This window comes from Siphateles boraxobius, unplaced genomic scaffold, assembly GCF_051911475.1.
Source record: "Siphateles boraxobius isolate OS27281-9 unplaced genomic scaffold, OSU_SipBor_1 24, whole genome shotgun sequence".
NCBI lineage: Eukaryota > Metazoa > Chordata > Actinopteri > Cypriniformes > Leuciscidae > Siphateles > Siphateles boraxobius.
In genome coordinates this window covers 3539781-3565184 of record NW_027508855.1, presented here as the reverse complement: position 1 = coordinate 3565184, position 25404 = coordinate 3539781, and the positions used below count along the sequence as shown (strand labels likewise).

Here is a 25404-nt window from a genome sequence, read left to right as displayed (position 1 = left end):
CAGATATCCCAGGTCCCAATATAAAAAAGATCTAGATCAATTAGGTTAGATTTTCAAATAATGTGTGTGTGTGTTTACATACATACATACATACATACATACATACTAAAAAACAGGAGAACACATTTTGTCAATTTTATTATTGGGAGATTATTACTTCAAGAAGAATCCTTATAAACAACAAGGCTGAGATGTAATAATCTTAGCTCTATTAATCCACTTTGTAAGTGCCTTGACCCAGAATCCCTCTCCTGCTCACAGACTCTGAGTAGTGGGCATTCATGGCTTTCTTCCGGGCTTCTGGATCTCGAAAGGTGTCCAGAGCAGGTCCCACCTACAGAATACAAAACAGAATTTCACACTGATATTCAGTGGACTGCTATCTGGGTAGAAACATAAGTGTGCGCTTTATATATCATAAATGTTATGTTCATATATATATAAATATATACATTTATTTTATTTATTGCAAAAGATAATGCAATCGCATCTAATCTGATAAATTGTCCTAGAGATTTAGATTGATAGATCTTAGATTGAGGCCTATTGCTGTTCAACATTAAAAACCCCCAAAAAAAATTTGAATGACAGAGGAAAGTAACACGGATGGCACTACTGGAACATGGAAGACATTCTGTTTTGATAAACAAAAGTGTAGTCAGAATAGTTGAACATTAAAAAACATAGCCCTGTAAAAAGCAGCAGAGACGCTTTGCCCACGTTTTACTTCTGTAGCATCTTAGCTGGTACATAAAAATGTATACTGACAGCTATTTAATAATAGAACTTGTTGGCAAAGCACATTTATGATTTGAACAATGGCTCAAAACTGCAGATATGTAAGCCAGGGGGTTTCAAATATGCATTTCATTCGTTTAAAATCTTCCAAACGCTAGTTCATGTTTATGGCATGATTCAGAACAGCACAAACACACTGAAACTTTACCGGTGTGTCACATCATGTTTTAAATATATTTACTTGTTTATCTTTTCCCTTTTCTACCCTAAAAAAATCCGTTGCCTCCCACAAACACTTTTGACGCCTCCAAACCTTTCTGAATTAAATGGGAGGAACACACGTCCCAGGAAAGGTGGAATGAAAGAGATGTAAGAGAAGGTGACAATACAAACAAACAAACAACAGGAATGAAGAAAATGAGTGTAGAATGAAGAAGAGAGTCAAGGATGCAAATGTCGAACCTGGCGCTATCAGGACAGCTACTTGACAGGCTGTAATGAGCAGAGGTAAATCTTTTATAAGGTTAACGCTCCTCTCTCTCTCCATCAGCTGTCATACAAGAGAGAATTTAGCGCAGGCGTGCAACCAAAATAACACTCTCCCTCCCTCATTAGAGCCGACTGAGGGTGGACGACAGGACAGGCAGCCACGGGAAGTGTGTGTGTGTGTGTGTGTGTGTGTGGGTGGTTGGGGAGGGGGTTGCAATTTGCAGAGGATATATTCAGACACAGAGGAAAAACAGGATGGACGTGCAGTGCATGGAAAGAGTTAAAAAAGAAAACTAGCAGTATGAGAAACCCATGTACAGTACAAGCATAATATGCACGTTTAGCCAAAAATGACATGGTAGCCATTGGATCCTAAAATTAAATATTTAGGAGCCAAATTTTTTTTTCTAGTTTGCTAAAATTGCTTTTAACTTCTCAAAGCTTTTAAATGTAGCTTTTAACAACAGTGCATCTCTGCGCTATGATGAAGGAACATTTTAGTGGTTTTAAATACGGTCTATATATCTAAATTCGGTCTAAATTCGATTTTTCAACAAATATTATTCTCAACCAATAATATTTGTTATAAAATATTTTACGTTTTTTAGAATAAAATTATTCATTTATCCAACAAAACTCTGTTGTGAATATATATCTTTATTTCCACACATTAACGATGTCAATAACAAGTCTCACAAACGTAAAGAAAATTACTTCACCGGTTTCCAGTTAATTTCAAATTAGAACTACCTGACTCATTAAAATTAGTAATTTTTTCCATGAATCGCATACGAAGGCTTTGCGTTGTGTTCGTTGTTTTGTGCAAGAAACACCAGCACACACTCTAACAAGATGATATCTAGAGGAAACTTCATATAGACAAAACACAAAGCTTTATCGGCTGGGTTTAAAATTATTTTCAAAAATACTAAATTAGGATTTTTGTTGTATTTATTGCAACTGTTTTAATTGTGCTCTGGAGCCCTGTGTAAATAAATACTCTGGCTAGTGCATTATATACTGTGGTGTTCTGTCAGTGCTTGTAAAGGTGTGTTAGGATGTGTGTAAGGGCCATCATTAGCTCAGCGGGAGTCTGATTCCTTCATAATTGGAAGCATTGGGGATTGTCAATGGAGAATTTTTATGCACCGTTGACAGGTAGAGCTGTCAGGTTGGTAGTGTGCTTGTCAACGCAAAAGACCAATAAAAACAAAGCAGTTTTGATTTACTAGGTGCTTTTGCATTAAGGCTAGCAGAGGAACCAAAACTGAAGGGGTTAGTGTACATGTGAACATTTGTAAAGGCTTGAGGGAGATATTGTTACTTTCAGCATGGATTTTTCAGAAAGGATTTTTTCTTATACGACACAGTCACAACACACACACACCCACTTACACACACACACATGTTGGGTCTTCATGTTTAACGGGGACGTTCCAAAGACATAATGATTCTAATACTGTAAAAATATATATTTTATACCCTACCCCTACCCATCACAGAAAACTTTCCGCATTTTTAAATTTTCAAAAAACATCACTTAGTATGATTTATAAGCTGTTTTCCACATGGGGAGTCCAAAAATATCCGGGTTTTGGATATTGCCATCTTTGTGGGGACATTTTGTCCCCATAAGGTAGGGTTTACCAGGACCACACACACACACTCTCTCTCTCGATCTCTCTCTCTATCATGCATGTATACACACACAGTACACTTATCCTGGTTATCCTTTCAGTGTGAGTCAACTAAACCACTGAATGAAAAAAATACAACAAATAATGCATATAGTTTTGAAAAGTTGAAATATGAGTTGAAATAAAAGTTGACAAATATGAAGAGTGTTAAGTTTTCACCTGCTGGAAACGAGGTAGTTTCCACGTGGATGGGGCCTCAGGCAAGGGCCGACTCTTGCGGAGCAGGCTGGTTCTTGTGTCCTGTATACGTCCAAGCTGAGCCTGTGAAGAAAAGGGAAGCTTCTGTAGATGCTTACAGCTTAATCACTTTTCTCTTTGCAGCAAAGGTTAATATTAAAGTGATTTTGTGAGATCCTCCACAGACCTTCTTATGCTGATGGGCCTGTAGGGCTCTGTCCTTGGTCTGCTGCTCTTCCAGCCATCTCTGAGCGTACTTATACTCCATGAGCTCAGAGATTGGGGTAGATGGTCTGAAATGGAACAAAATGGTTTTCTCAGGTTGCCCACAGGAACTGATTTATACTCGTTTTTGTACTTAAAAGCATAATCAAATTATTAGACAATACATTTAAAGGGATAGTTCACATAAAAATGAAAACTCTGTCATAATTTACTCAACCTCATGCTGTTCTAGGTCTGTATGACTTCCCCCCCCCCTGTAGAACATCAAAGAAGATATTTTGAGAAATGTGTCAATATATATATATTTCTTCTAGTCCATACAGTAGTGGAAGTAAATGGTAACCAAAACTGTTTGACTACCAACATTCTTTAAATATCTTTGAAATGATGACAGAAATGTTCATTTTTTAGAGGACAATCCCTTTAATATATAGAGGCAAGTGGGGAAAAGGCATTTAGTTAAGATAATTTAAAATTCAAGATCCCTCAAATTTAGATGCAGATGTTATATATGACAGATGCAAACGTCATATTCAGTGAGATGAGTGCTTAAAGCGAAGTCTTATTTTTGGGTCATTTTGGAACGCAATAACAGACAACTCCAGTACAGTTCCATTCACACAGCATCCAATTTTCCTTTAACGAAAAGGAGTTTGTGAGCCCTGAAAATGTACGTGTGTTCAGATGTGGAATGCGGTTTTGTCACTCTCGCAAATAAACATAACTATATTAAGGACTTAACTATATAATAGAACTTAAAACTATACATGCTGTGAACATGGCCTCTATATAATAATAATGTGCACTATATTAGTAATCCTGTGGTTTACAAGACTCATAATCTCCAGTAATATGTATACCATGCTGTTAATCTTTAAAAAAAAATTGGATGTATATTCTATCTGTGCCTTGTGATCAACGGCTCAACATCCTAATGAGTTTAAATAGACTGCTACGATCCCAATCCAATTATCCTAACACTAGGTGGAGTTCCGGACACTTTCCTTTCAATGGCATTTGATACTGGATTGCCAGGTGTAAAGTTGTGAAAAAAGCAACACTCTTATTTCTTGAGTAGACATCTCTAGATGTTGTAGTGTTGCTCTGATATGTATGTGTGTGCTTTATTTCATGTGTGTGTGTGTGTGTGTGTGTGTGTGTGTGTATTGGGATAGTGACATTTTGTGCAAGGATCCTAGCACACCCTCATTAGGGCTGACCGTGGCATTGGCAAACAGCATTTGATGGATAGAGTGCAGGGCCAAACAAGTCCCTGTGGACCCCTGATCTTACCTCTCATTGCTCCAGACATCCTTCCCCCTGACTGGCTCTTGAAACACACTCTCACCCAACACTTCTCACACCGAATGTATCAACATCAAGTATGTGTGTGTGCGCGAGTGCAAGTGAAAAAGAGAGTCTGGACACAAAGCTGTGTTTTCAGTTAAATAATTCAGCTCCATTTCAACAGTATCAAGGCCCAAGAGAAGAAGAACAAAAAAGAAAGCAGGTGGAAAGCAGAAGGAAGGAGTGAAGGGAGCTTGTGGTGCTGCGGACCAATGTAATAATCCTACCTCTGCTCTCAGCAGAGTGCTCGTGTCATACCTCAATGGGCACAGAGCTCAAAGATGAGTACTCTCTTCTTTCCTTCTCCCTCTTTCTCTGTTTCTTACAGATATACACATTCCTATACCTCTTTTACTTTCCTGCTCTTTCCTGTTTGCCTCATCCAGTAAAATAAGACAGCCCAAATCACTTTCGAAACTGATCAACACTCACCCACGTCTTTTTCCCACCACAAAAATGATGTAAGAGAGGGTCCTGATCTTACTCCAATTTTACAGATTTGCTCCTTCAGGAAAGTAAGAACGATGTGAGAAGTGAGGGGGACACATTATAAGCCTTATCAGACTGGCTCATGAATATTAATTAAGAGACATAATATTCACCCAAGAGTCCAAAATGACTTGCTGGGTGATGGCCTTATTAGGATTTATTTAGTTTAATAACGCAAAGAAAAAAATATTTGTGTAGGATTTACTTTGAAACCCTTTTCACAAAATAATTACAAAGATACGCCATAAGTAATACTTTGAATTGAAGAAGTCAACATGAAACTAAAGTTGTGATAGTCTTTACTTCCTATCTGAGTGAGATGGCTTCTCAAACAAGAAAAAATGTAGTGCCAGACTTGATTGATTGGTTGGTTGATTGTGGGTTGCTATTGCTGCGATCTCATGTGAGTGACAGGTTTTAAACACGATATCAGAGAAGAGAAGAAATGTCGCTGCAAGAGGCAAGTGAAGTTATTTTGATTTAAGATTATGAGGGCACATGAATTAATAATGAAAATAATAATAACGATGTGCACAGATACATTATTTATAATAAATACTGCAATATTCCATTTTTTTTTAAAAGTGTCAATAAGTGTCAATTTTGATTTCATGTTTGATATTTTGATATCTTTAAGTAGAAAGACTGAAATAGTATTTTCTTGTAAAACATACGCCAATAATCTTGCTTCTTCAGACATTTATTAACATGGCTGGGCTACAATTTGCAGCTAAGCAAAACAACAATACTTAAAATATAATGATTATTTTCCAAATAATCTTCCACAAATTATTTTTATTGTTAATATAAGAAATAGTGTTAATTATTAATAATAGACTATTAAAATATAATGGTTTATAATGCCTGCTACGCTACTGCATGTATACCAACTTGTATTGAAATTTTATAGACGAGGCTTTGAATTCTCACTGTTCGGAGCCAAGTGTTTTTGAACGTTCTGATATCTGACGCATGGGTGTGTATATGTGGGTGGCAGATGTAAACAGACAGTGGGTAAGAGACAAAGACAGAAGACAGAAGGAGGTGTCATTAGGATGTATATCAATAAATAGAGATGCTGTTAAAGCGCTCTATTCATCTTTATAAAAAATGATTATTGAGATTTCAAATTACATAGTAACTAATAGGAATATTAGTATTAATATGTTCCTTTAAAATCGTTAGGATTGATTTCATTACGACTTCTTTCTGATTCTTCCAAGCACAGCTTTGGATTCAGACTCTTAAGACTAGCTAAGAATATAGTGAATGAGACTGAGACCATTGTTACACTCACCTGTTAGAAATACCAAATGAAGCATCTGGTGGTATGCGAGGTGGGGCAGACCTGCGAAACCCTTCTCTGGTCAATGGCTGGCGCCGAATGTCATGGGTGGCACGGTACTGCTGCAGCTCTTTAGCAGTAACCAATCCTGATTTGACCCCTTCTCGATTAAGGCCAATAAAATCCCTCTCAGCCACCCTGTTTCTGGTGGACATAGTGTGAATGTGCCAGTTGGAGATAGCTAAAAGTGGGAGAAATCACAGTAGGAAAATACTATGAAGTATATGAACTATCAAGTAAGACTCCAATGATACATACAGTCCAGCACACACAATAACTTTGAGGAGGATTGCAGTACAATTTTTTATAATTAGTATATGTTTTTCCTTAATAGCATCCTTAAATTTACATGAGGAGCGAAAAAGCAGAAGATACAAAGACTTGTTTTCTATACAAGTTCTATGTATCTTGAATATTAAGCATAAATCAAATAATATTTTGTTAGATTATGTGTAAAACAAGAAAAACTATTTTCCAACACGGTTAGAAAAATGGAATTCAAGACTTATTCTCTGAAAACAAATATTTTATCTTTATCAAATACATTTATCTTGTTTTAACCTGTTAATTGTGTAACCTGTTAACTGTCACCCCCCTTTTTGAGCATACAGATAACTTAAATGGTTGCAATTCATGAATTCTTTGGAATACAAAACTTTTTAAAGAATACTCATCAGATTATTGCAGATGTGAAAACACTTTACAAATGAAAGTGTAAAAAAGTTATATAAGTTTAAATTTACTGTAAGGCAAATGTACTAAACTAAACTTTTTTTTTTTACAGAATGTATATTTTAGAAAAAAAACTTCAAGAGAATCAAAACCATATGTCTAGCCAAGTTATGTTCCATATTTGAAGTTGATAACACAAAAATTTGAGCCCACTGAAAGGTTTTAAAATACCTTTTCCATGGTCATATCAAAACAGTTTTCAAAGAATGAATTTTGAGTGTTAGAAAAAAACCTAATTTACGATGATTACTAAAATATGTGATAAGAGTCAGCCAACTGTCTTCCTACCGGGATAATGACAGTTAAAATGCTGGATATTTTCACTTAAAAACAAGACAAAATACTAAAGGAAAATTTGCCTTTTTCTTCCAGTGTGGCAACTGGTTTTATATGTAAAAATAAGTCATATTTTAGTTTACCAAAGGACTTGTCCTTCTGTCCTGCAGAGTTTAGCTCAAAACCTAATTAAATACACCTGAACCAGTTAATCAAGGTCTTCAGAATGACTAGAAACACTAGTATACTATATAAGTGGATCACACTAAAATGTGAACAGTTGAATCAACTTCATTTTTATTACATATATAATTCAGTCATGAAACTCTTGTGAGTAGCTGATTGGTTCACTTAAAGCGGATTGGTCGCCCAATCGTTCTGTTTGTTCTATCTACGTAACCTATTTGTTCCTGACCCCAAATTGAATCAGTTCATTGCAGCGCACCATGGAATTTCGCTAGCCCTCCACCTTCCCCGGCACCACCTGCCTAGATCTGCTCCCTATGTCATCTAGCAGCAGCCTGAATTCAATTCACTGTTTTCATGTGCATTTTTAGATGTATCCTCACTTATCCAGCAGCAGGCGTAGCAGATCTAGTCTGCAAGACCAAGCCTATGTACATTCCATGTTTATTAATAAATGCTGGTTAAATTCATTCAGAGAGTTGCCATGACTGAAATTTAATATTAGCATTATTCAAACTATTAGACACAGTCATAGATAGATCAGCAAGAGAAAACAAAACTGTTCAATGGCTTTGGTGACTTGGCAGTGCCTTCCTTTGGCACCAGGTAAAAAACAGTAGGCATAGGCTCCAGCAGGGCTCTGATTGACATGTTCAAAACCAAGCAGAGATCAGTTTTGGGTGTTTTCTGAAATAATAGTTATATTAGGATGTGTGATGAGTAAGCTTAGATAAGCATGACAGGGTAACTTCATCATAGTTCATGGGACTGTATAAGGGCTTGACACTTGCAGTCACTGCCTGTCGTCCGTTGGAAGTGCATAATTAAAGTGTGAGACAGGGGAGCCAGTGCAGAAGCCAGCCACAGTTTAGTATGCTAACAGGAGCGCACTGACAGCAGAGGCTAAGTGCCTGAGGGGACACTTACTCAAGAAAACACACTGTGACATCATCCTGTGACAAGAGTTGATGGGGAACGGGTGTGGTGTCTCATAAACAAAGGGTTTTGAGTTAGTATGTAGCTTCATAGTGATTGTATCTTAATGATGTTTTCAATATACAGCCAACAGTGTTAATGTTTTAAAGGCAAATATAGAACTACTCCAGTGGCAATTGTACAAAATTGTTTTTCCACTTACCCTCTGGCACTCCTCCATCCTGAACTGTCGTCGCCGTCCCAAAAACAAAGTCAGGTCCTGGGCAGGACAAACCTCTCAACTTGGCCTTTCCAAGAGCTGGCTATAGAGAACAAACAGGACTGAGATAAATACAACTATTTCATGAATAGTGTCCTTATGTTTTTTTTTATGTTATGTATTAAAGGCACATATTTTAAAGGCATGTGTTTTAATACACAAAATGTATTAAAGGCACCAGGAAAAGTTTCTTCCCCCAGGCCATCTACCTCATGAACAGTTAAAATGCCCCCAAGTTCTCCCCACAGTGCAATAATGATTTTAAAAAAACATGCATTACCCAACACACTATATATTTATTTGACATCCAACCACTTTCCTTATTTACATTCCCTCACATAACTGTATCTATAGATATTTTGTATATCTGTTTGCTTGTGTACATGTGTTATTTGTCTAGTTTGTATTTTCACCTATTTTATTTTATAATCTGTCTTGGTATATAGGTTATTACATTTTTTTCACTGTGCTGGAAGCTTCACCATGGCTAATTCATTTTGTAGGCTATGTAAGCGTACTAAAATAAATAGGCAATGAATTTTCTGATTCTGATTCTAAATGTAAATTAAAATGAAATCTATTTTATGTGTATATTATGTGTATATTTTCTGACAGAGAACAGTAGCTGTTTTTTGTTTTCAGAACAATGTTTTTCTAAACATATAAACTGTCAATCAAACTGTCAATCAGCATCAATTACATCACTGCAGTAAAACTGCTGTTAAACTGAAGCATTTAACGGCACAAGACAATGCATGCATCACAATGTCAAAGTTTTATGGACCTCTAGAGTGGCAGCTCCTTTTGTGATTGACAGGCAGTTTTTCGACCCATACCTTCAAATTCTAGCACACCAAAAGCATCTGATTGTGTCTATTAATAAAATCATAATTATGCACAAACTTATTACCATAAAACATGCCGCAAAAGAAGCCCAAATGACTGCGCTGTCTGGCAGCTCAGTAAAAACAAATTCCCATTGAACGTTGATGCGAGTGATCTTGATGGTTGATTTCTTCAGTCAGGTCTCAGTCTGTATCACTAGCACAATGTAGTCCAGTCAGTTCATGTAAAGTATGATTTATGTCTCCAGAGTCATAACTGTAAGATGATTGACAGCTAAATAGTTGAAAAAGGCAACACTTATCCTACCATGTGTGTGTTGGGGGGTTGGGTGGGGAGATTTACCCCCTATCATCATCTTCTCAAAAAGATTCTCTCGTGGGGCAAAAGAAAAGCCCAGTATTTTTCTCTGAGCTCTGTTAAACAGCTCAAAGCCTAGTTTTAAGAGCAGCTTAGCTTCGAAAAGGTGGAAAATTGAGAATCAAACCACGGCAAAGGTGACAACCGGATGTATCAAAAGTGATCTGTGGAATATGGTGCCTGAGCTTTCCAGAAGCACGTATCTTTGATCTTTGATGGAACATGAGGGAGGTGTGCTCATGTGTCAGTCACAGCGTTACATTAATGTCGGCGGTTATCCTCATGCTGCCGTATGCGAATTTTGGAAGGAGAAACGAATTAGCATGGTGAGTCTGTCATCATCTCTGGAGATCTCTGTGTTTGCTGTGTTCTAAAGACTTAATTCTTGTTTAAAAACCCCCAATCCTTCGTTCTGAGCTTTGAATAGTCTACATTGAAAAATGGATTTAAAAGATATTTGTCACTGGACCCCCACCAATCATGCTGGGCAAGTAAAGCCTTCCAGAAAGCGAATACAACTGCCAAACTCGGCTCACTTTTTTATGGCGAATCCCTAAGTACGACCAAATTGAGAGATCCTAAATCTTTTTTGGCCTTTTTAACTCACAGACACCCAACCTCTAGTTAACATATCAGCTGAAACGTATCAAACGTTTCTTAAAAGCGCCAATCTTTTGAGTAAGTGCCACCAGGCTTCTCGGCCAGCCCTTTAATCCCCTTTGCAATTTTAATCTGCAGATTGTTTTGAGAAGATCACTTAGAGATGCCTGAAGGAACGTGTTGACCGCTGGCGTAAAACGGCTAATCAGACCCCTCAAAACATTATTGGGCCTTTCATTCACAATAAAAGGGCTGAAAGAGAAGGGGACAACAGAAAAGGCAAGTCGGGCGAAGGATTATGTTAAGCAAAAGCTCCTTTTATATTGTCATTTACTGGTGATCTGTCTCTATATTGTGTTTTCATTAACCAGGCATTGACCTGCTGAATGAACCAAAGGCCGGCATGAGAATAGGGCGGCTTCAGGAGAGGCTACACGAGGGTCAGCGGGAGCAGATTATTCGCACAGGCTAAAAGAGACAGAGAACAGGGGGACATAATCATCTCTTACTAAGGAGACCCCTTCATTCCATTCAGGCACCCGTGCTTTAATTTCAGCATCCTTTTGTGTCTCTCTTGCTCATGTGTGCTTTTAGGATTTAGCTTGAGCTGCTGAGATTAGCTTAGCGCTGACCCTGAGAATCTATCACTGCACTGAACACTTGCACAAGTTGCTTTTTCTCAGATGTTGTCTCTCTAAGCGAATACCATGTGGTATTTGTGTTTTTTTTCTCTCCTGAATCTCACCCAGACATCATTCCCGCCAGCCTCGCTACTAGATTTACACACATTTCACAGAGGAAGCTTCTGGATAAAACTGGTCTGCACCTCCTGTCCAAGACCTACTAGGTTTGCGCTGTCCCGGAGGAACCAGTTTAATCTTGTCAGGCAGCGGCATGGAGAATTGTGAGCTAGCCTTGATCATCTCATCTCATCGGCGCTGATAGACAGCTTTGCCATGAGTTCCTCTGTCAGACTTACAAATAAATGTGCCCATGATGATGATTAGAGGATAACGGCACTAATGCTCACCGAACTATCTCCACTAATTATCATCCCGCTCTTCCAGCTCGGTTCAGCGCCATCTGGTGCCTGATTACAGGACAGCGGGCACATTGGCTTAAAATTAATCACTTCATCTCAACTAAGCTAAATTGAGGAAATGCATGGCAGAGAGAAAGTGAAAGTGGGAAAGCGCTAGAAAGAATCTGTATCTTTGTTGCTGTGTGATCTGATACAATTCATGGGGAGAGACTTCAGATATAGTCGCTGTCATAAAGGAGCACAGAAGGAAACATGGTCAAAATGTACTAGAAGAGAATCTGGGAAATGTCAAGATGTTTAAGTCAGCTAAAAATACATTTATTCATAAGGATTATGTCAAAAATGCTGAGAGGAGAGGAAGTGGAATCATAACCCTAACTTTCTTATCAGATCACAGCTTTTCTCTTCTCTAGCTAAATCCGTCAACTCTAAATTAATATCAGCCCACTTCCAAAATCCCTAGAATGTCAATGTGCGCATATGTGCAACGTAAACATACACGCACATTCATCTCCTCTAAAGTCCGGCTGGTTATTAAGATGCTAACTCTCTTTATGTGTGGCAAATCCTGAAGCTTTGGGTATAATTGATGAGGCATTTCCATAAAGAGGGCCAGCTAATTGGGAGCATGTGTCTGGGCAAGCTTGTGCTACCCTTCTTCAATACAGATGAGTGTTATCCTACCTCTTTAGATGTATGTATGCTGAAGTATGGACGTGTGGGTGTGTTTAATGAAAAATGGATCACAAACTGTGTTTAAACCATGTGAATAAGCAGTACAGTAATTAGACATGTCCTAGAATTCAAGCTGTCCTCAACCTGGACTAAAATTGTACATGGACAATTAAAAACAAAATGGAACTGGGTCAGTAACATAACTTTTTTTAAGTATGAAGGTCATATTTAGAAATTAATATTCAGCGGGGTCAAGTAAATTGATCAAAAAAGCAGTTAAGACATTTACAATGTTACATGTCTATTTCAAATAAATGCTGTTCTTTAGAACTTTCTATTCATCAAAAAATCCTGAAAAAAATATTAAGCACCACAAATGTTTTCAACTTTGATAATAACAATAATAATAATAATTAATGTTTCCTGAGCTGCATATCAGCATATTAGAATGATTTCTGATTTTGAAGAATCATGTGACACCGAACATTGGAGTAATGGCTGCTGAAAATTCATTCATTAAATTTAATCTCCTTTAAAAATTGCATAAAAGTTTAAACCCATTTGAAACCAACATGATGACATTACTAAAGACCCTTTCACACCAAGAACAAAAAAGATAACTATATCGATAACTATAGAAGCTATATATTGGTTCTGTTTATTCTAAGCACACACTCCAGTTATGTTGTCTGCTGCTTTAAATGCTCAAGCTCTTAAAGCAGGATGGATTCTGATTGGCTGTCAATGCTTTAATCGTTCAACAGAGAAATAATCGTTCTGAAAGTGATTCCAAGGATATCGTTTCTCTGCTATTATCGTTTGTGGTGTGGGCTGCTGTTCTTCATATTTAGAACGATTTTTAATCGTTAATGTTCATTGTTATAGACATCATCCTTGTGAATGGGACTTAAGAACTTGGATTTTTCCTTATTTGTCTTTGACCCAGCTGTTAGTAAACATAGATAACATAAATAGTTAGCACTACAACTGAACAGGGAGAAGAATGATAGGCTATATGCATTTTTATTCTCTTAATCCATAAATGAATGCATACAGCCCCCGTTTTGACAGACTACATATGCCAAAGGTCTCTTTACATATCTCATTTACATTTATCTAATGTGCAAGCACTTTACAGTTATGTATTGGGTTCGTGGTTATGTATCTGTCTGTCTGTGCTTGTGTCTACAGTGGTCCCAGCTGGATCACATTAATAATAAGGGCCTGTGTTGCAACCGTGAGGGCTTATGAGGCACTGTATTCGTAGGCCTAACTGTAGATGCCTATGAACAGCTGAGGTGGGTAAAGGACAAGGTCCGGGCCAGTTCCTTTGCAATTCAAATAAATTCCAGAGGCCAATTAAAGTCAGTAGGCAACAGTATACAATTTTTAGCTTCTTTTACCAACTCTCACACTCTGATAATGCTTTTTAAAGCACCCTGAGCCTTCAAAAGATATTTTTTATTTTATTTTATATGCCAAAGTTTAATTCAGGCAAAAACAGGTTTAGGCCAGACCACATATACATAATATATTTGCGCTGCAGGCAAATATCAGCTACAGTACAGAATTGCTTAAGAATGAACCACAGATTGCCGTGTCTAACATTAGCTACATAGGCTGAATGAAGTGAATGGTAATGAGTGGGAAGAGGGGACTGTGAATAGGGCCCAGCCAGCCTGCTGCACAGCAGGTCTCTCGCAGACACCAGAGAACAACAAAAGCCCCAAATCTGCTCCCCTGATCTCTAATTTACTGGTCATCAGGGAATACAGGCATGAAAACAGGATTTATTGGCCATGCCTCATCAAAAAGGAATTAACAAGAGGACAGGAGAGGCCTTTTTTGTACTTTTCTCACCATCAACTTTTTGGTCAAAACACAGAAAATGGGTTTCTGGGTGCTCGGTTCTACACTCTCGAAAATCAAAGTTCCAAAAGGTTTTAGCAGCGATGCCATAAGAATGATTCTGGGTTACCCAAAGAACCTTTTGTGTGTGTGTGTGTGTGTGTGTGTGTGTGTGTGTGTGTGTGTGTGTGTGTGTGTGTGTGTGTGTGTGTGTGTGTGTGTGTGTGTGTGTGTGTGTGTGTGTGTGTGTGTGTGTGTGTGTGTGTGTGTGTGTGTGTGTGTGTGTACACATTTTAATAATCTGAATAACCCTTTTCCACTTTTCCAAGGTTCTATGGATGTAATGGAACCATGTTTCATGGAACCATCGATGCCAATAAAGAACCTTTATTTTTAATAAGAGTGTAGATGCAGACTAATTCCTCTCCTTTTTACTTTGAGGCCCATTAGCACATTACTACGATACATGTCCCTTTTCCCCACGGGACAGCCATACATCAGCCCAGCATAAGCAGAGAAAACTCCAGCGATGATGAACTGCTGTGCAGGCCGAGCAAGAGATGCTCTCAGCACAAGGGACTTGCTGCAGTTGGCCTATTTCTTAATGAATATGAGCCTTTCACGGGTCTCCTGTTACATAGCAAGCAAGCAAAGACAGCCTCCGCTGATTGAAGGAGGATGAGGGTGAACGTCCCATACTACAGCTCTCAAAACTAGATGCACGAGAGGGAAGAAATAGAGCAACATCAGGCAACGCCTCAAGAACAAAAGCTTAAATCCTCACAGATGACTCTGTCATTGTTCCAGCGCATTGCCAAAACCTGTAGCTATGACTGCTCACAATGAAGAAGAATGAGAAATCCTTGATCTCGTGGGACTATGGGAACATGCACGCAGTTCATTATCATAGTCATTTAAATACAGTAATCCTATTTTCTGCATCAGTCAAAAGGGGCATATCAAATAACCCTAGAGAACATTAGAAAGAAAGGAGGGGTGAGAGCAAGCAAAGGTCTAACGGAGGCCTCTTATCCCAGCAGGGATCGACAGGATGATTGGACGAGTGTGAAAAGAGAGAAAGGCACTGGGAGCGAGGGGAAAGGAGAAACATTGAGGATTGTGCAGGTTCATTTCATTCTCCCTTCTGCTTCGGTGGAAGACTTGATGAAGTTGAAATGAAGCAGAATTAGATGAAAGATACGCTGGAAGAACTTAGTTAAAGATTCGAGACTTGCGCTGAGCCTAACAAAGAGGGTAAACTAGAGGAGAAAGCAGAGAAAATCACTGTCTTGCATATTAATACCATTCCTAAAATCTCAGTACCTACAGCACACTCTTAAAAATAAAAGTTATATGGTTCTTGGAAGAACCTTTAACATCCATGGAACATTTCCCTTGCACTAAAGGCTCTTTGCAGTGGAAAAAAAAGAACTTTGAAAGTTCTCCTATGGCATCACTGAGAAACCCCTTTTATGGAACTTTCATGGTTTATTTTTAGCTTATTAGTATTAGTGCAACGTGACCTGAAATAAAGCAGACACCCGAAATGTGCAGTCCTGTTGTGGCATTCCAGGAACATTGCGTTGAAACGCTGAACTAAATCAAACTGTCATGGTTAGATTTATTCTGAGACTAACTCTGCCACCTAGAGGTCATTTTAGTTATTGCGTTGTTATTTTTTGTGTTTGCAAACAATAAGACGAATGATGCCCCCATTATTAATTGTGGAACACATAAAGACTAATTATTTGTTTGGGAGACTATTAATTATTTATTAAATATATATAGTAAGAAATATAATTAATATATGGTGCTATGCAGAGAAATACGTTTATAGAGTTAACGTTAGTTCACTGTTGTCAAATCCATCAACACCAGTCCTGACCTTAATTAATAGAGGACGATGCAGCATAGTCTCTCTCACCACACCAACACGAGGACTTTCCATCTCTGATTCGTTGAATCCCTGGTAAAATAGAAATATTATAGACAATTTCACTAAATTATGATTTGTCGAAAAATATAATAAAGGAAAATTACTACAGTACGAATAGATTATATTTTCGCAAACAACGTCGCAAAGTTATCAGCTATGACATATTTTGGCAAATGTTAGGGTTATTATTTGAAAAAAGATCTCCAACCTGTTGGGCAAGATGACACCTTTAAAAAAACACGGTTCCCGGATGGTTTTGTGGATAAACAAACCTTGCTTAACCTTTTTTGTCGTAATTGCAGTTCAAAAGCACTAGATACGCCAGTGTGTTGCATACAGTTTCAGCGATTTCACAGGCCGTGAGGGAAACCTTCCTTTTAGTTGTCTTGCGTTGTTATGGAGACGGGACGCTTCTGGGAAGCACGACTATAGCAGTGTTGACATTGATAGTTGTTAATTAAAAAAAAACATTAATTACTTGTTTTATAATTATATATACTTATTTTGAAAGTCAAAAACGCCATATAACCAAAAAGTCCAAGCTCATACTTAGCTATCGTACTTAGCTATCGCCTTCAGTACGATAGAGGGCAGCATGAAAAGACTGAGACCATGAAAGGCTGAGACCACTCCAACATGTGAGAATAACCTGGAGTGTATCCGAAATCGCACTATTTGAGGGGAAAGTCATTTGTAGTGGTTTCCTAAACCATAGTGGGCGTAATCGAGTGCACTCATTCAATCCCACAATGCACAATATAACGAGTGTACATTACAACCGATGTACGCTCAACAATACATAGGCTATGTATAAGTAGAAGCTACTCCAAACACGTCGGCTCGCCCGCCATCTTGGAACAGTCAACATGTCGTCACTCACAGTAAGAATCAATGATGCCACAACATTGCGCAGCTTCTGGTTGTGAATCTTCCGAAATTTAAATTTCCGAAGGAAGACATGATAAACTTTAAAGTGTTGGTTTGTGTTTCGATTATGAAAATCATCTGCTGAGGTCTATTGCAGATATGCTATAGATATTCATGCATGCGTCTTAACTACGGTTGCAGACGCACAGTCAACTTGCTCTCCAATGTTCTGTTCAAGGGCCGATCTTTGACCCTTCCAATATGGCGGACGGCTTAGACCATAGACGTCATGTCTATGGCTTAGACAGCCACTAATGTTTTTCCAACAGCTTAATATAATTATGTACAGGTATAAATTCCTGTTTAATTGTTAATTGAATTGTTTAGTTAAGGTTTATACATAGTTTCCATGACCGAGTTCAATATAAATCTTTATATCTTATGGAGCTGCCTGTTTGCTAAGTTTCAAATGATTATTAAACAGCAATCATTTAAATTAACTCCAGCGTACTCAGGGTCCGAATTCACTCATTAGTTTTCATTCCTTCACTACTTCAAGTGAACTATAGTGAGCGATTTCGAACACAAATATGAATCTCTTCATTTGAATTGTTATTAGCAGGATACACATTCATTTATTTATAAAACATTAAAGTGAACAAATTTAGCATAATATCTGCAATTAAAGGTAATAAAAAAAGAGTAAACCTTTAGAATTGTGCATTGAACAATCATGATATAGGCTAAGCATGCCTATATATAAGCTACCCCTATAAAGGATTAGTTCACTTCACTCAATAATAAAAAAAATCCTGACAATTTACTCACCCCCATGTCATCCAAGACATGTCTGTCTTTCTTCAGTCAAAAAGAAATTAAGGTTTTTGGACCTTCAACCCGTTGGTCCCCGTTGAAGCCCCCTATATGGAGAAGATCCTGGAATGTTTTCCTCAAAAGCCTTAATTTCTTTTAGACTGATGAAAGAAAAACGAGGACATGGGGGTGAGTAAATTATCAGAAATTTGGAATTCTGTCGTGAACTAATCGTTTAAGCAAAAGAAAACTCAGAGCATCTCTAGATATGGTCTGAGAGTTGATGGCTAAAAAAACTGCCCTAAACGACTCGCAACAGAAGCTCTTAATTTCTTTTTTACAGCGACATCTGCTGGTAGACATTTTAACATTGGCAAGCGCGAAATTTCTTAGATCTGCTGCGTCATCATTTGCGCGTCCTCATCTACGACTGACTAAATTCCCACGGACCAAATATAGCATACTAGTATTGTGGGGTTCTTTTAGGAGTTACCACAACCTTATTAATGTCTGAAAATGTGTTTACAATTATAGCCAAGCCATAGCCTGCATGTCAGTTTTAAAGCGATGTAAGAGGGTTCCCACTTATTTTAACACAGTGGAAAATATCGAACTACAAACACAGCTTTAGTCAGAGTCAAATTTAATCGCCCTAAGGAGAATTTCGGTTGACAGTCATTCGTGCATGCAGGAGGGACCCGGTGACTGCGGCGGAGCTGCAGCTTCCTCAGCAGCATCAGCATCTCCATCGACTCTCATCTTTTAGGAGACTACAGTGCCTTGACTTGCAAGACGAGGAAACGGCCCGAATATATCGGCTTGGAGGTAACGTTGTCCTTTAGCTATATGACAGTCTGCATTTGCCTGTGTTTGCTGCTGCACTATCGATTATTTCAGTAAGAAGAAAAAAAAATCTGACCTAAACTGTCCTTGAACAGATACGGGCTGGGTCGGTATGCGGTAAAACTGTGGGCCACATAATGACCTTTAAATCTCTCTCGGGTTCTTTATTTAATGTCTTTAATGTCTTGTTTTTCTACAGTTATTCAGAGACGTAAATTGAACTTGGTCCCTGCATAGAAGAGGCAATGACGTCGTATCCATCACTAGCAGCTTGTTTTGTTTTATGTAAGTAACATGTTCTTTAAAGTTTTGATTTTATCGAGTTGATTAAGACAATAAAGATAGGTGGAAGGACAATTATTCTTCCTAAGACTTCACAAGTCTTCTTAAAAGAATAGAAAGTTATTTACTTAGATGTTGGGAGATGGTTTGAGCTTCTCAAAAAAATTATTTGGCACACTGCATGACAATTTATATTTAAATAAATTAAATGTATTTAGATTATTACTTGTGATGTTAATCATTTAAAATCGGCATGCAAAGAAAATTCCCGGTATCTATTTTCTAAATGCATGTTATTTATCTTATTGTGAATGATTCATCCATGTCCTTTTAATTGTTTTACCTCGTAATTTTTAAATTTATAATAACTTCTCTCGGGTAACATATTCTGGACTTGTCCAATCATTTAGCCTGGTTAAACTGCCACTTTCTTAGAAATGCCTGCAAGCTTACATTCAGATCTGCCTCCATGCACGTCCCCATCTTAAATTTTCTAAAATCCGTTTCACTTAGATGTAGGCTACCTGAAAATAATATATATATTTTTTTTAAATTACATTTTTAAAACTACATTTAAAAGTATTCATACTCAATATTGCCATCATGATTTTATTTTCCCAGGCATGGACAAAAATAGTCTAGCACCCCTAATTTTTTTTAAGAAGAAAAATCAACATGCAGTAGGAAATCAAGATAGGCTACCTGAGCCAAACATCCCAAGGTCAGAGAGTGCAGTACAATACTGAGCAAACGAATGGTCCAATTTCCCTTCCTGACATATGCTTCTCCAAAAATATTTTCCACGTAAAAGACAGTCAGTGCGTGCTTCTGAATTGTGCTCATAACACTTTTTATGTCTGCGCTGTATATAGTTAAAATGCATTTACAATAGGCTGCATATATATCAGGGTTATGTTTAGTTTGGTCTGTTTCTGTAGGACTTTGAGTTTGTGTGTCTCTGTCTGTAACAAAGGAGGGAATCAATGAAGGCAGGCAGAGATGAGGATCCAAGTTCAGGGGAGTTTAATGAAACAAACAAACAAACAATAATGAACATAAAGCTGAAACAAAATAAAACTGGGAGACAAAGACCATGAGGAACAGCAAACATCTAACAACTGACAGAGAACAAGTGAAACGCAATTAAGGGATATCTATACACGGGGCAAACAAGCTTAAGACCTTTGTACTCCCATTGGTCCGTTGCGATTACATAATATGTAGGTGTGCGCGGAGGCTCTGCCTTCTTTCATGTGGAAATCTTCTCCAGTTCATTTCTCTTCATGAGTCCATTGAGATCAGACATGACCCACGAATGGAAACATGAACACACTCACTAGAGAGCTTCTCTATAGTAGAAAATGAAGTTGTACTTCTGATGAAACGAGACACTGACACTGTTTTTCATGTTTTAAGCAAAGCATGGAAAAGCTGCTAGATTTTAAGCAATCTATAAAGTGCTATTTAAACGTGACATGACTAGTGCTGAATTGCAGAGCTCGTGCAAACATATCCACATTGCTATGACCAGATGCTTTTCTTATGCTTTATTACATTTTTTTTAATGCTCTTAAATTTTTTTTTTGTGTGTGTTAATTTTTTTATTGAGAGGAAAGCGTGCAGCACATATTTACATTTAAATAAACGCTGCTCTCAGCTGTGTGGGCAGCTTCAGATGTTCGATAACAGTATATCGCTGCTGACGTATTTCAAAAAAGAACTTCGCCGTGAGTATATTGGGGCCTTAATCAACAGAGAAAACTACAAAACTACAAACATGAACACAGGAAAGAACACAAAAACACTTCAACAAAAGTCCATACAAAACAGGCACACCAGGATCGTGAGACTGTTGTTGTTCATTGTTTGAGTTGTTATCCTGTTAGTTGGTTTTTAGATAATTTTCTTTTTTCTATGTTCATTAGTTACCAGGTTTTAGATTTCCCTCTTGTGTCACACCTGTTTAAATAATTTTTTGTCTGGTGTTTTCCGTGTATCCCTCAGTTTGTTCTTCTTAGTTGTGGATTATATTCTTTGTTTTTATTTAAAAATTAAAGTGCTGGAATTAGATCCCCCTCTCGTTTTTGCCTGAAATATATCTGAAATATATGTCTATAGGTATGCAGGGGCAGATAATTATTCTATTAAAACAAAATAGTCATCTTATTTTTGAAAAGGTCAATAGTCCAGTCATTTTATGAAAAAAGGTTGAACAAATTGCAACAGAAGCAAACTCAACTGATTTTGTATTCTCAATATGTCCTGAGTAAGGAAAAAAAAAGTCCCGAAGAATCCCATTAGGGGAAAGTTTAGAAAAAGACCCAAATATAACCTATTCATTCTTTTTCTCACGTGAATAGGGTAAAACTTTTAACCTTTAGATATCACCATGAAAATTACTGAGTTGATTACTGACATCAAGACAAACAAAAAATGTATTACAAGTTTTTTTTAATTGTTTGTTAATATGGACAAACGGTGCATAATCTAATTACATATGTGCTAATTTGCATAAATACCCAAACAGATCTAAACATTGGGTATAGCCAGGTGAAAATGTCTTGTTGAATCTTGTTGACATATAACAGTAAAATACTTAATGTTAAGGTCTGAATTGAACCCATTTAGGCTACCCATGAACATTAATACATAGAGGCAGGAAGAAGTACTTTAGAAACCAGTCTTTATTAATTATTATGGCAGAGATGGGGTTTGGGGCTGGGTCCGTGGGACTGTTTCTGGGGGGATGAGTCTGAGAGGGAAAAACAGGAGACACGGGTAAGGAGAATGCAGAAGACAAAAGATAGGTAAAATAAAAAGTGACTGGATCAAAAAATCTACTTACGTACACAATGCACTTAATGCCCAAACCCCATCTCTGCATTAATAATTAATAAAGACTGGTTTCTAAAGTACTTCTTCCTTCTATTAATGTTCATGGGTAGCCTAAATGGGTTCCATTCAGACCTTAACATCAAGTCTTTTACTGTTATATGTCAACAAGAATCAACAAGACATTATCACCTGGCTATACCCAATGTTTAGATCTGTTTGGGTATTTATGCAAATTAGCACATACGTAATTAGATTATGCACCGTTTGTCCATGTTAACAAACAATTTAAAAAAACGTGTAGTACATTTTTTGTTTGTCCTGATGTCAGTAATCAACTCAGAAATGTTCATGGTGATATCAAAAGATTAAAATTTTTACCCTATTCATGTGAGAAAAATAATGAATAGGCGTATGAATAGGCTATATTTGGGTCTTTTTCAAAACTTTCCCCTAATGGGATTCTTCTGGGCTTTTTTTTTTCCTTACTCAGGACATATTGAGGATACAAAATCAGTTGAGCTTGCTTCTGTTGCAATTTGTTCTAGGTTGACCCTCCATTTTCTTATTTTAAAGTGGTTGTGCTTTTCTCCCAGTAGCATGTCTGTTATGTATGATGGGTGTGGTCACTGCAACAGACCCATACCAGAAACCTGGCTTCTTGGATTTTGACTCCTGGTTTTGGAACACCCCTCGAGGGCCACAGATGTACTCCTGCCTTACCTACATAGAGAGGAACCTCCGAGTTGACTGTGAATTCCCAGAGACCCACAAGATCCCCGGGCCATTCTGCGAATTCAAACAGGATGGGCGACTCATGGGATCCACCTACCCAAACAACCCGGTCCACCTGATCCCACATATTGAGACCCGACGCCGAGCCAATGTCTCCTTGGTGGCACCTAACATTTGTCGCCTCACCTGGATGCCTATGTCCGATGACCGTGCGTACACCTACACCTGCAGGGTTTATCAAGGCAACACCTGGAAGGAGAACAGCATGGCATTCCATCAAAGTGAGTTTAAACATGTCTCAGCAAGACCTCTTTAACATGTGCTTAAAGACAATATTACCTGGGAGTTACGCAAAGCCTGTTGAAGTTTAAATTAAAGGTGTTGTCCCTGCTTTTGAGATTTCTTCTTTCAACATCTGGGGGCTTTCACAATCTATATGCTTTCATAATTTGTGTGGTCTTATGTCATTGCTCTGTTGCTTAATTATCTGTCTCTCTATTTCAAACAGGAAATCTTCTGGTGTGCTCTGCATTAAGCACATTTTTCCACACTGGACCATGGATTCTTGCAGTTGTGATATCACTTCCTGTTTCTCTTGGGTTTCTGTTAGCATGACCAGCCCTACATCGAGCAACCTAAACCTCAAAGTCATTCTCACATTTAACTGCCTTTCACAATTTAATTTACATTTCAGTTTGATTTTTTTATTTTTATAGCCCCATTTAAAAATTCTGTGGAGATCCCCGTCATTATATTCACGGAGATAAGCAAACTGACATAATCCATGTGACCCATTCTAGTATAAATGGACAAAATTTTGTTTTAGTTTAGGGCAAAAGACCCTAAAATAAATTAAAATTTGTACTCAGCAACAATTGATCATTAAACTGGATTAAAAGGGACAGTAAAGACATTTATGTTATAATGTAAAAAGATTTCAATTTCAAATAAATGCTTTCTATTAATCTAAGTCACCTGCAAAATCTCAGTTTCCAGAAATGTATGAAGCAACACAACTGTTTTCAACAATGATAATAATTAGAAGGATTCCTGAAGTACTGAAATACTACTGTTTTACTGCATTTTTTAATCAAATAAATGCAGAAACAAGAGACTTATTTAAAAACTATTTTAAACATCCTAACGACTCAAAACATTTGAACAGTAGTGTACACTGTTTTAAGATACTTCAATCTGAACATTTACAAACAAGACGTTTGTAACAGCAATTATTGCAACTGTTTAATGAAATTATCGTTTACACAAAGATTAGTATTATTGATTGTAGCATGTTTGTCAATTGCATTGAATTCAGATCAGAACAGCAACACAAAGTATATGCTGAAGCCTGAGTTTATCAGGCATCCAAAATATTTATCCTTTATACAGGATAAATTTATACAGTATTCAATTATGTGCTTCCTTTAAGTCAAGTCATATAATAGCTCAATAAGATATACTTTTTATTGCTGACATTTTTGTAATATTTATAGAAACAATTGAGAGAAATCCTTGTACGAGTAAATTATAATCTCATTGATCGCTTGGCTGGTTAATCGATCCTTGCAATTTGTCCAGTGCAAAATGTGTTATACTACTTTTTCATTGTCTTCGCACTTCTGTTAATCTCCTGTATAAGGACAGCTCTGTCTGAAGGACATCACCACTGTTGACATATTATATTGCAGCACTCACACATGATGCAACTAAATATCCTGTATACACAAACAACTCAAGGACTTTTTTCAGTAACGTTTCAAGGGAAAGAATGATACAGGCATGGTACAGAACACAAGTGCATAAGAATGAGACCATCAAGATTATGACTAAGCATTTTGATGCACTCTTACAAGTATTTATGTCTTCCATTGCGCTAACATGCACAGTGCAGCTGCTGTATGCACACGTTTAATTTGCTTTCACATGTTTAGCTGCTTTTCGCACATGCTGCCTTGCACTAACCTTAAGTGCCTTAGGTTGACTTAAGGTATAATCTGAGCTTTTGCAATGTAGTGCTTTTGTCTGTTTCATTTTGACCATAATGACTCTCAAAGGCTGCATAGCAAAATGATCTAGCAATATGCACATTTCACGCACTTATATTTGTGAGGAAAACCTTTTTCTTCCCCTCTTTCACTGTATCTCTTTCCAATGCTTTGTCTTATTTTTTTGAAGGATCTATACTGAGAAATATCACAGAAAACAATAAAGGAATGCAGAGTGTAACCTGTTCAGATCTTTTTATCTATTTTGCATTCAAAACACTTTGTTTTTTTTTATGAACAATTTCAATTATTCTCATAGCTTTTTCAGAAATGTAACAATATTTTGGATGAAACAGAGATGCTGTAGATCAGAAAACCACTTTAGACCAGTTTTCAAACTTTGAATGCTGAGGACCCCGAAATATGATGATACCCTTAAGAGGGATCATCTAACTACAAATAGTAGCCTAAGCATGACATTAAAAATACAATACCTCCCCCAGGTTTCACAGACGAGGCTTAAGCTAGTCCCAGACTAAAATGCATGTTTAAAATGTTTAAACTGAAAGCAACTTGCACTGATATTTCTTAAAATATGTTAGTGCCATAGTTTTGTCTCAAGATGAAATTTTTTTTTCTAAGACATGTTTATAAAACCTACTTAAATGTCCTAATTTAAATTTGTCTGTGAAACTAGGCCCTTGTTTCCAAAATTAAATAATTGGGTTCCCTTTTGAGAACGTCTACTTCGTATTGCGTAGCTATACGCAGTGGGAAAACTCCTTTTCTCGAGAATATTGAAGCCTTTATTTTACAACGCAGTGCAGCTGCACAGCCAGCACAGCAC

The 25404-nt window shown here is 37.4% G+C and overlaps 2 protein-coding genes across 6 annotated transcripts; one reads left to right on the top strand and one right to left on the bottom strand.

Annotated features, from left to right (window-relative positions):
* Positions 1-121: 121 nt before the first annotated feature.
* On the bottom strand, positions 122-17998 carry cfap77 (cilia and flagella associated protein 77). Of its 2 annotated transcripts, none has more exons than XM_077240765.1 (7): positions 17896-17998; positions 16150-16230; positions 8840-8939; positions 6460-6688; positions 3289-3394; positions 3084-3185; positions 122-334 (listed from the first exon to the last, which is right to left on the bottom strand). In XM_077240765.1, the coding sequence occupies exons 1-7, from the start codon at positions 17899-17901 to the stop codon at positions 212-214; spliced, it is 747 nt and encodes a 248-aa protein (XP_077096880.1). In that variant the 5' UTR covers positions 17902-17998; the 3' UTR covers positions 122-211. The 2 variants fall into 2 exon arrangements, with proteins under 2 accessions (XP_077096880.1, XP_077096881.1); XM_077240766.1 differs by lacking the exon at positions 17896-17998 and adding an exon at positions 16409-17059.
* LOC143748680 (uncharacterized) lies at positions 16829-24798 on the top strand. 4 transcript variants are annotated; one of them, XM_077240768.1, is made up of 5 exons: positions 16829-17081; positions 18572-18705; positions 18923-19008; positions 22434-22853; positions 23081-24798. In XM_077240768.1, exons 3-5 carry the CDS (start codon positions 18969-18971, stop codon positions 23185-23187), a joined length of 567 nt encoding a protein of 188 aa, XP_077096883.1. In that variant the 5' UTR covers positions 16829-17081; positions 18572-18705; positions 18923-18968; the 3' UTR covers positions 23188-24798. The 4 variants fall into 4 exon arrangements, with proteins under 4 accessions (XP_077096883.1, XP_077096882.1, XP_077096884.1 ...); XM_077240767.1 differs by lacking the exon at positions 16829-17081 and having other exon boundaries at positions 18225-18705; XM_077240769.1 differs by lacking the exon at positions 16829-17081 and having other exon boundaries at positions 18238-18705; positions 22437-22853.
* Positions 24799-25404: the final 606 nt, after the last annotated feature.

What these genes read in the sequence shown, in the direction of transcription:
- LOC143748680 (XM_077240768.1), top strand. Translation starts at nt 18,969, where the DNA reads ATGACGTCGTATCCATCACTAGCAGCTTGTTTTGTTTTAT. An exon ending in AGCAGCTTGTTTTGTTTTAT is followed by an intron (nt 19,009 to 22,433) that starts GTAAGTAACATG and finishes CTTTTCTCCCAG; the next exon opens with TAGCATGTCTGTTATGTATG. An exon ending in CAGCATGGCATTCCATCAAA is followed by an intron (nt 22,854 to 23,080) that starts GTGAGTTTAAAC and finishes TATTTCAAACAG; the next exon opens with GAAATCTTCTGGTGTGCTCT.
- cfap77 (XM_077240765.1), bottom strand. An exon ending in TCATTTGGTATTTCTAACAG is followed by an intron (nt 3,395 to 6,459) that starts GTGAGTGTAACA and finishes GTTCCATTTCAG; the next exon opens with ACCATCTACCCCAATCTCTG. An exon ending in AACTACCTCGTTTCCAGCAG is followed by an intron (nt 335 to 3,083) that starts GTGAAAACTTAA and finishes TGTATTCTGTAG; the next exon opens with GTGGGACCTGCTCTGGACAC.